Source organism: Caloenas nicobarica, chromosome Z (genome assembly GCF_036013445.1).
Source record: "Caloenas nicobarica isolate bCalNic1 chromosome Z, bCalNic1.hap1, whole genome shotgun sequence".
Lineage (NCBI taxonomy): Eukaryota > Metazoa > Chordata > Aves > Columbiformes > Columbidae > Caloenas > Caloenas nicobarica.
In genome coordinates this window covers 52,894,749-52,905,727 of record NC_088284.1, presented here as the reverse complement: position 1 = coordinate 52,905,727, position 10,979 = coordinate 52,894,749, and the positions used below count along the sequence as shown (strand labels likewise).

The window sequence follows — 10,979 nt, the reverse complement described above, 5'->3', positions numbered from 1 at the left end:
TCCACTTGTGTTCCCACTAGGCAAATACCTCAGAGTTTGTGATCAACAAATAATTTAGTTTAATCCCATGCTTTTCAGGTATGATATTCAGGGAATAGAAAACCGGGTTGCTTGATTTTGCTTTTTTAGATATGTGTGGCTACCAACAAATGAAAAATTGTGACATATTTCTTTCTGATTATTTATTCAGAAAAAAATCTCAATCCAAAAAGAGAGAAAAAAAAAATCTTTCTTCACAGACATACATTATGTATTTACTGTTTCTTCATATGCTGGAATCAAATATTAACAAACTGACTGAGAGGACATGTTGCTTCTGTAATTTAGTCTGATATGTCTCACTGGGAACAAAATCATAAGAAATCAGACAACAGCATTACAAAAAATATCTTTCCACTTCTTACAGCCAAGGAACACTAAGTACATTGTTTTTCTTTTCGCTTGCTCAATAACAAATGCCACATTCGGAAAGCTGTCTTAATTTAAGACACATGCCTCTGATTTTATACGCAAGAATAGTATTCGAAGCAGCATCTTTGAACACAGCACAAATGTTGACATTAAAGCTAGGTAATATATGAAAACAAATTACTGAAAAGAATTAAGATCCTGCGTCGTTACTATTCTCCCTGCTTATTTTTCTGGTTAAGCTAGAAACAATTACACAAAATTCTTGGGACAAATACTTTCCTAGGGGTAAAACAGTGAGCCATAGCTCCCTGTCCATGCTCTTTGCATGAGACAAAAAACCTAAACAAAGAAGCAAGCAAACTACCCTTGGACACAAAAAGGAAGGAGATTAGTAGCAACCGTATGCTCTCTTTAGGAAATCTGGCCCTCAAACTGGAAAGTTTCCTTATGCCTATATTGTGTTTGCCCTGTTTTGTCTGACTGTAAAAAAAATTTCTTAAACAAGTAAAACAATAGCATCAGTCAGGGCACACTGAAAACAGTCTGTACTGCAAGCAACCTTCTAGCTGCAGTATCTCTTGACAAAGACCAGCTATGGATATAGTACTTTGCAGAGAACACTGTCCTGTTGAAGCTGCCGTACTGAAAAAATAATCTAGCGAATCTGAGAGGAGTTTCATTTTGGAAACATTTTCAAAAAGAACTAAAGAGAGTTCAGGAAACTTCAATTTCCTGAGAACACAGAGCGCATTCCCAATGAATCACTAAGTCTCACTTGAGATCATTGTTAGTTTCATAAAAGCACAATAATAGAACAAAACATTTTAGGAACAACTTACCAACTGAGCAATTGGATACAATTTTCTAATAAAACCATGTGTAAATTTGGGAGAGAAACAGATCCCCAGCCAGATAAACAACAAGGAGATGAGTGAACTGCGTTAAATTATGTAGGTCTCTTGTTAAAGAAGGTGCTCGGAGTATAATTTCCAACCATCTTTAATATTTACTGTTATGTTCTAAAAGGTTAACATTTCCATACAAATGGTTATTTTCAAATGTATATGAAGGAATAGAAAAGTTGAGGGATATGCTTTAGTAGATATTTTTCTACTCCTGGTAACCTGCAGTGCAAGACTTTTGTGAAAGTCTGACACCTGAATAAAGATCTGATTTGTTTGCTTGATAAATAGATGACATCAAAAAGCTAAACTTTCAATGTTAGTTTTTGAAGAAGTTCATTCAGCAGCTTCAGAGTCCTTTGGTTTTCTTCTCCGCTATGGTTAATTCTGTACGCAGTACGGATAAGAAGGCTACAAACTTCTTTGCTTGTATCAGTTGTCTCAGTAATCTGAAAACAGAGAAGATGGGAAATAATACAATTATGTTGCTAAGTACTAAGGATTCTCCACTAATATTTGCAACAAAACCGCAGATTTGTCTATGACCATTGAACATGTGAGATGCTCTGAGTTCAAAAGCAACATCTGCTCAAGGTGTCTCTTTTCATACATCTTGGTGGAACTGAGCAACTTTGAGATTTTTACTGTTTTCTCAAATTTAAGCAAAACAAATCAAAAAGTCAAAAAGCTTTTAAAGGAAAGACAAATGGACAGTGTAACCATTTAGAAGTCATCTCCTCAGCAAACAACTAAAAGTACATGAAGGTTTGGTGTGAGTTTGCAAAGACAATTCAATTCTGTAAAGTTTTCAAAAGTAAAAATAAATCCCTCTCCCAGAAGATTATAAAGTACCTGGAAAATACCCTAAATTGCAGGAGGGACTTTACATTATCTGCTGCATTAATCCCAAAGTTTAGTATGCTAACCAAAACCACTGCCATTTGGTTCCATACCATTCTGCCTTTCATATATTGTCTTCAGGCCTTTTCAAATCACATGGGGAGCCTAGCTACACATTAATGATTACACAGATACACTCAAAATTCATCAGACCAACATACTCTGGCCTGAAACAGCTCATGATCACCCTCCAGTGAGAAATACTCAGAGTTTTGAAAGTTAGCTATGTTGCTTTCTATAAAGAAATTAGAAATTGCGTTTGGTTTTCCTGAAGTAAAGTAGCAGACTAGTATATTGCAGCATCACTGCTCAGCAGCCACACTCCTCAAAACTAAAAAGAGCAGACTGTAAAATACATACAACTCCCCTAATTTTATCATTACATTCTCATGCTAAGAGAAGTGGATCACTTGTGAACTTACACCTAAAATGCCAGAAGTATCTTAGCCCTTCTTAAACAGAAAAATGTTATGCCTGCACAGTCAGCCAGAAGGAATAACCACCAAAATAGGTTTCCAGCATCATAAAATCAGGCTCCTTATACATGCCATATACCCTATACAGATGGAAGAGCACACTGCTGCTTAAAGGAAAAACTTATTAAATGCTAAAACCACACACTGACCCCTAGACCTGCTTGTACAGGAGGCTTGTAGTTCTTAAAAGAGTATGGTTTATAGTTAGAGAGGAATAAATTCCTAATCTCATACTGAGATAGTACTGTTTATCCTGAGAGCCAAAGCCACCTTTTACTATTTGCGCCAATACACCTGAAGGCTCTCACCAACAACAGCAAGATACTGTGGCAGGCTTCCAACATTTTACACCCTTTCAGATTTTTCCACACCCTACGTGACACTCTCTCAGGTCTTTGTTCTTTTTTTCTCTCAATGTCACACCAGTTTCCTCTCTGGCTTTGCTAAAGCATCAAGCTTCTGCCTCGTCAATGCCAATGCTTAGTAATTACCTCTTTTACATAATGAAAACAGAGTGAAGACAGTTCCATCATCTCTGCAGCAGCTGGATCATTAAGGGAGCGATTTATAACTGGGAAGAGCAAAATATTTGCACATGCTATCTATGCCAGGTGTAAATGAACTGTAGGTATCCCTTAATTGTAAGCTACTGCTCCAACTGTTTCTGCAGCTGTATAGTCAGGACAGCAACCTTTTCAGTGAGATCTTGTCAAGAAGTGTCAAGAAGGAAAATATTTTGACTGTAGCTGAAATAGATATGTGGCAAGTTAGGTGTAGTTGCTGTAGTCATGATCTTCTTTAATTCTGTTATGTGTCTTCCTTATTAGCAGATAGGAGCTTAAATCCAAAATAATAATAATACAAAAATATTTTACTTAAATAAGGAAGAAACACTTACATGGTAAATAAATTCCTGGGCAATTGTATGTCCACCAGAAGAAAAGAGCAAAAAGTTGGTAACAAGATGTGTTATAAGATGCTTGCTACGACACTGCTCCACATCCTTCACACTGTGGACAGCAGCCTCCAGATCTTTGACAGAAAGGACCGTACAGCTGAAGAGCCTCATTAGATGATTGTAGACTGCTTGAGCTTCTACCTGTAGGAAACAATTTCAAAGGATGCAGGATCAGAGAGAAGGTCATACCTATGGTATTTTTCCTTTGGATTTATTCACAAACAGGAAACTGAATCCTTGGCAGAAGCTAGCCAAATCTGAAAAGAGTTTGAATTTAAGCAGCAGGGAGAACAGGGAAGGAAGGGCTGTACACATTTCTTTTATACTGATTCACGCACACAGAAGTAGACAAAATAGATTTTTAAAAATTTTCTTTGGTCTTACAAATTAAGCAGGCAGCGCATCAAGCCAGGATTTGACCTTTTTTAATAATAAAAGGAAATGGATAAAGTCCTTCAGGAGAACATGGTCAGAATTTTGCATTGTGGAAAAAAAGAACAGAGGCTCCTCACAGGCTCATTGCAGTATTGCTGCTACAAATCAATTAAATCCCCATGCAGTCTGACCTCAACTGATAAAATGTTCTGATAAGAATGCATTTTTTTTCCTTCTTCCTGTGTTGTTTGCAACTTACGTTTTTACCTCTTGAGTTAGCCAATAAAAAATAATTTTTATCAGGAGGACAAAACAGAAGATTTTGGCACATACACAATGGAAAAATAACTATAAGCAACTATTTGCAAAAAATCGCTAACAATAATGGAAAAATAACTATAAGCAACTATTGCAAAAAATCCTAACAATAATTCTGTTCACTGTATTAAAAATAAACAAATTGGTAGAAAAACCCCATATGATTAAATGCAGGAACAATGGAAAAATATACCACTGCAGAACCAAAGGAAAGGGACACCCTTTTCTCCACCATGCTCATTAGGACAATTTGCTTCAGTTATTTACCTGACCTTGCTTTTTTCATCCCTGGCCTATTAACAACTCCACATAAAATAATCTGAATTCTTGAATTATGTCCACAATTACGTGTGAGCTAACAAACGATACCAGAATCTAAAGAAAGGTAACTGGAATTCTTCAAGATCCTTTAGCCCTCTTTGCTTCCTAGTCTTATGCTGTGCCAGAGACTAGAGATGGACAGCAGCAGGCTCTGCTCCATGAGCTCACCTACCCTAGAAGACTCATCCTTAGTGCCAAAGTTACTATGACCAACCTCCACATTTTGTTTCTCCAGTGTTTCAGAGTCTAAAGGTATGAAAGGACTCCAACAAATGAATAAATGTTGAGGAGAAGAATATTCAGTCTTGCACATATGAGGAAAGTCCAGTGAACAGCAAAAGTCACTTCTTTAGTCTTTAAATCATTTTGACCCTATGTGTTCTGCTCCTGCTGATATATATGCTGCTACCTAAAGTCAGTAGCAGGAAGACAAAATCTTAAGTCATGACTGCATGCCTTTCCACACAAGAATACACTTAATGAAAAGTCCTCCAGCCTGGCCTCCGCCAGAAGTTCCTACCCCATCTTAATCCTTAATTGGTGAAAGGTTCAGGGTAGAGGAGGAAACCACTCGCATTGACAGAGCTGAGAGCTAACCTGCCAAAGAACAAATTAGAAGAAAAAGCAAATATCTAACTAAACACGGAAGCTTTGCATGAACTGTGGGAATACTTCTGAAGTAGCCTGAAGTAGCCTGGGAGAAAGAATGTATTGCTTGACACAACTGAAGGAAAGAATCATAACGAACTGAAAGATTAGACTTCTGGGAGCAGACGAGTAACTGCGTGGGCTGTCAGTGGAAAAGCTTTTTCTCACTAAAGTTTGTCACACATTACAACAGAATAACAAACTGATAGAATAGGGGACACACAGGGAGGTGATTTTATATATAGGACGACGTGATTTCATTCTGTGGCGCTGGAGTTAGAACAATGTTCCATATGTAGTTCTGCAACTATAGTCCCTCAGTTTCATTCACTCATGCTTATTGCTCGAGTATTTCCTTCTTTCCCTAAACTGTATTCCAAAACCAACTCTGGTTTCTTCACTTCACTATAGCTCTAACCTAACCCTGCTCAGCCAATATCCCACTCCCTCTCCTAGGCTATAAGAAATTAAACAGAAAAAAAAATTGAAAAGTGATTGGGTTGTGAGGTTGCACTTGTAGTGCTGTCTCGGTGGCAGAAGGGGAAGAGAAGGAAATAAAATATTGCAGACACACTGTTATACACGGGCCATTAGATGTAAAATGAAAGCATGATGTTTTACTACTGTAGTGTACTGAACTGCATTTTTAAATCAAACAATCAATTTTTAGTTTAAGTAAACTAGAGATGCTGCAGCCAAACGTTGAATCTGGACTTTGTAGATCAGATTGCTTGGGCTAGTTCAAACAAATCAGTCTAAATTCAAGGCTTTCTTGTATTTGCATGCATACATAGACACAAAGCACTCTTCATGCAGTACAACACTGCTTCCTTCTGTTAGAAACCTAGCATATGGAAATATAACATACTTGTTACAATCTCATACATGCCAAAAAACAGTAAAGATGCACAAGAGAAATCAGAAGAGATGGGCAAGCTTAGGATTCAGGGCTGTGTCTGGTAAGTATCTTCACTGCTCCAACTGTTCTTGTGATTTCTCTTGTGCTTCCTTCTCAGAAGATGCCAGAACACAGGAATGTTGAATTCCGCCACACAGTGATTAAAAAAATATAATTTCTAGAGCAGTTTTATTCCTGATTAAAAGCACCCAAATTATCCAAAAGAAAGCCAAGAAGGTACTAATCTATACAATATACTTTAAACAGAGGAAAAATGTTTTGTAAATGTCACCAAGAAAATTCACAAAAATTATCTTCCAACTGCTCCAATGCAACACAATTCCCAGGAGACCTTGTAAAGCTGATACCTTCTCCAGTGTAGATCTTTCATTTTTCCAGCATGCACTATTTGTTTTATAGCAATAAGCTATAAACAGACTATTGACTGCTTATTGCTGCTTACTATCACTACATTACCCACCATTGTCTGAGTCCTTTGTTGATTTGCATTCTGAGGACAATAGTAAAACGCCAGCAGCCACAGCAAAGTATCTGGTTCTACAGCAGCCTTCAGTAGTTGTTCTGCCGCAATATCCAGCCATTCTCCAAAATGGGCAACCAAAAACCAGATTTCAAAAAGGTCAGCAAGAGAACTGGAAAATAACAAACATACCATTAAGTATTTCCTGTTATTTAATATTTTTAAATGTCTTAAGTTAACTGCAAAGGTGCTGGCATGAAAACTAAAATCCTCAACTACTCTTAACAGATAATACCTTACTTGCTAAACATACAGCCACGTACTACTCTATTACCTGCAGTCACGATCAAATGAGACATATTCAGTGCTACTAACAGATTAACTTTGCCAGTAGAACAGACTATCCATAACAACAGTTTCTAATAACTGTGACAAAATACTATTAAACTATGCATCATAAAATTAAACCTTATTGTTTACACTCTCCAGTTGAAGGATTTGCAAAACTTTAAATTGTATTTCAAGTGTTGTATTCTAACATACTGTTGCCTTATATTGTCTCTCAGTTTCTCTGTTGCTTTCCAGGGTCATTTTCTGGTCTTTGGTAATTCATAAGGCACAGGCTTTTTGGTAATTCCTGAGGAACTACATTTATATGGACCAAATATAAAATTGTTAACGAAATTCATCTCCTGACTCTTAAAATTCAGGTCCTCTTTAAGGAAAATTTTGAAACTATTTACAACTGAGTTACTACAGTAAGAAAGGTGAGAATGGACCACAGCTCATCTCTACAATTTCTCACATGCACTCTTCTAAAGTTAAGATTAAAGAAAAGAGAAATAATGGGGAGATGCAAACTAATGGTAGGCTTCTCTGAAGCAAGAAGTAAGATGGACAGTGGAAGGAAGGACAGACAGAAGGACAGCTGGAAATAGATTAAGAACCAGGAACAATTATTCCTATTAAGTTTGGCAAAAGTTTGAAGAATTAGAGGTTTTCCTTATGTTTTACTTCTGGGGACTCCAAAAGCTGATGCTTTCCAGGGAACTCCAAGAGATCTTAGAAATTTCAGGAGTTGGTGAAGTTGTCTGATACCATCACATCATCTGGGCAACATGACAAGGTCATAGTTGGAATAAACTGTTTTATCTTTAAGGCTTTCCAAAGCGGGGGGGAGGCACAGTTTTATGGATGAAGGTGTGGCGTGTGCAGACACTATTCTATGTCTGGATTATACTGGCGACTGATGTTGTCTATAAGTGCCTCAGAAATTATTGACCCTGGAAATTATATTGTCTATATGCCACAGAATCTTACGGCTTCTAAATCCTATTCCTAGGACACAAATCCACCGTTCAGTATTTTGGGTGTGATAATTGACATCAGGCGTAAGATGTTGACACAGATTCATAGAGAGAAAATAGAGTACTGAGGTGACTGCTCTAGAAGTCACCATTGTCGATATTCCACGGCTTTTGGAGGGCCAGCAGCATGGCTCAGCAGGGAACTAGAGATGTGTGACAAAATCTGAGACTAAAATTCCTCTGCTAAAGGAACAGGATCAGCACTGGTAAAGTCTTCGAAGATACTAGAATCTGGAAATGCAACTTTAAAACCTTTGAAAAAACAAACAAATGTGATAGTGACGAAGGACAACAGCAAAACAATCTCAGCAATCTTTGCCTCTCAGCAAAACAATCTGCTAATCTGACCATAATTCAATGCTGTGACAACATAAGTGGATAGGCTAGTTCTGAAACCCAGTGATGTGCAATCGAAGATGAAATTGGAAGTTACTTAGTCAGAACAGATAACTATACTTAGGATAATATTGACAGTATTTACAACTGGAAGTCTTCATAGCTCAAGGGGTAAATACAGGTCCTTAAACTTTAAGTATTAAACTGATTTTAACAGGTACTTAGCAGAATACAATTTAGTTCTTGCCTAGAAAGACTAATGCACTTACAACTCACCGTAACTTTTCTGCTTCGGGGTCACATACCCTCCACTTCTGTTTTTTGCCTGCTCTATAGTGGCGCCTATGGCAACTGCTCCCCTGTCATTGCCAAAAGTAGCCTTTCGATTTTTCTGAGACTTCTCCCAGCAAAATGTACATCAGTTGATTTCTGGTTTAAAATGTCACATAATATTTACTCTTCACTGAGATGACTACATGTAATAATAATTAATGACACAGAAGTGATCTGTTCATTAGTAGAAATACACAGAAAGCAGCTTGCTGTAAGACTTACATTTGGTGTAAAATAAAAACATTGCAAAACAAGCAATATAAACAGCACTGACTACAGAAGCAAGAGGATATGCAAGAGTATTTTTTGCTCCTCTGTTAATGTTATTAAGTAGAAAGGATGCAGAATCAGGAATAAAGCAACAAAAGAAAACTGAATACAGTTTAATTATGGATATTGGTATTTAAAAACTTGAGCCAAATCCATTTTCTTTGTAACTGAGAGGATTTTGGTAGGAAACATAATTGTTGCATGAGTTCCAAAGGAAGTAGGAGGATATTCTGGCAAGTTCAGTGCTATTCAAACTAGTGTACTATCAAATCAAAGGAGGAAAAAGACAATATAAGCCACGAAAGGGCTAGGCAACAAAGGCATAACAGACACGCCTCTATCATTGTAACACATCACGACGGATGATATTTGTTTTATTTGTTTGTTCTAAGTTTGAGCTATGTGTTTCTTTAAGAAGCCATGGTCAGCTACTGGTCACACTCCAAGGGTGTAAAGGTTTGACAGACTTCAGGCATGAACAGGTGAGACACAGCATGGAACCGCAGCTCACACAGAAAGTGAGAAGCTGCCAGCAAGGCAGCCCAGCCTCAGGGGGAACAGCAAAAAGCTTTTTTTTCTGCTGCTCAACAACAGAAATAAAAGCTTCCATGAGCTAAATGAAATCAAACATGATGGATGGCAGTATCTGCCTTCTGGGACACAAGGTGTCTTCCAGGACAGTTGGGGATCTTGATTTGCAAGTCTATCTGGCCTAGGTTTCTATTGAAATAGTTCAGGTTTTAAATCAAAATGAAATTGGTTTCTTTGAATTTAAAAGTATTTCAGTATTGTTTGGAAAGTTCACTCTTGGAGCAGATCTAAGCAGACACGTGTCCAACCCACCTACCTACCTACCTTCCTTTCTTTTTCTTTCTTTCTTTCTCTCTTTCTCTCTCTCTTTCCTTCTGTCTTTCCTTCTCTCTGTCTTTCCTTCTCTCTGTCGTTCTTTCTCTCTGTCGTTCTTTCTCTCTGTCTGTCTGTCTTCCTTTCTTTTCACATAGTCCTAGACCATCTACTACCAAAGCAGAATTTGTATAGATAAACACTACCATTTGTTGTAACAACTATTTGGACAAAAAAAGCTAAGGGCAACGGGTCAGAAACATGGGGTGTCAGCTCAAAGAGTAATATAACAAAAAATGATACTGCAGTCTAGAAGCCATATCTTTATGAAAAAAACCAAGAAGTTTGAAGCTTGGATGTTTGCACAAGCCTGCTGAAAACCAATACAATCGCCTTCATAAAACAATACCACTCATGAAAGGCTCTTTCCAATGCTGGCTACTTTTCTGCGTGAAAGAGTTCTCTTGTTATTCAATCCAGAATCAGTTTTGAAAGTTTTTGGAGAGAAATGGGAGAGCAGGCAAGTAAGCATTTCTCTTATGCAGACAGCTATTTGCTGAAATGAAAAGAACAAGATTTCTTTACCCAGACGCTTATTGGTCAGGTCTGTAAGTGCTACAAATTCAGGTTCTGTAAGTAATCTAAGTCCTGCTCATTAAAACAAAGTTTTATTTAGAGAATAATAAGAAAATTATGAAATGTAGCTACTAAAGACTTCAAATGAAAGTTAGAAAATATAATACTGCTTACCTAATGTCTGCATCTTCTACCAATGCCTTGAGCATATGTGAAATGTGTTTCAAGTGTTGAGCCCAGTGTGTAGTTGGCACTTCTGATGAAAAAAAAACCCTCTTAAAAGTCTAGTCTGTCCAACTAGAACAGAACACTGAAATTAACCATATTAAGCTAGCATTAAAATCTGTGCAATTTGATTCAGTTATCATCAAGCATTTAAAATTTCCCAGTTTTCTACAATAACTATTACTGTGTTTCCTAGAACAATTCATTGACAAGACCATGTGAGGAAGTACAGCTAGGAATATTCAAATGAAGCAGATGTACCCCTGTGTAAATGCTACCTCCATTTTACTGTATAATCAGTGGAGCAACATTCTCAGAGTCTTTTGTGCTGAGCTGAAATT

The 10,979-nt window shown here is 37.3% G+C and overlaps 1 protein-coding gene across 2 annotated transcripts in view; it reads right to left on the bottom strand.

Moving 5' to 3' along the window:
• Positions 1 to 239: 239 nt before the first annotated feature.
• FANCC (FA complementation group C) overlaps positions 240 to 10,979 on the bottom strand; it is an 81,545-nt gene continuing 70,805 nt past the window's right edge. The window contains exons 12-15 of one of the 2 annotated variants that reach the window (XM_065655567.1): positions 10,588 to 10,669; positions 6,689 to 6,860; positions 3,588 to 3,788; positions 240 to 1,762 (exon numbers count right to left, since the gene is read on the bottom strand). In XM_065655567.1, coding sequence (XP_065511639.1) covers positions 1,619 to 1,762; positions 3,588 to 3,788; positions 6,689 to 6,860; positions 10,588 to 10,669 — 599 coding nt within the window. In that variant the 3' untranslated portion in view covers positions 240 to 1,618. The remainder of the gene's footprint in view (positions 1,763 to 3,587; positions 3,789 to 6,688; positions 6,861 to 10,587; positions 10,670 to 10,979) is intronic. The other variant, XM_065655566.1, reaches the window with a different exon arrangement.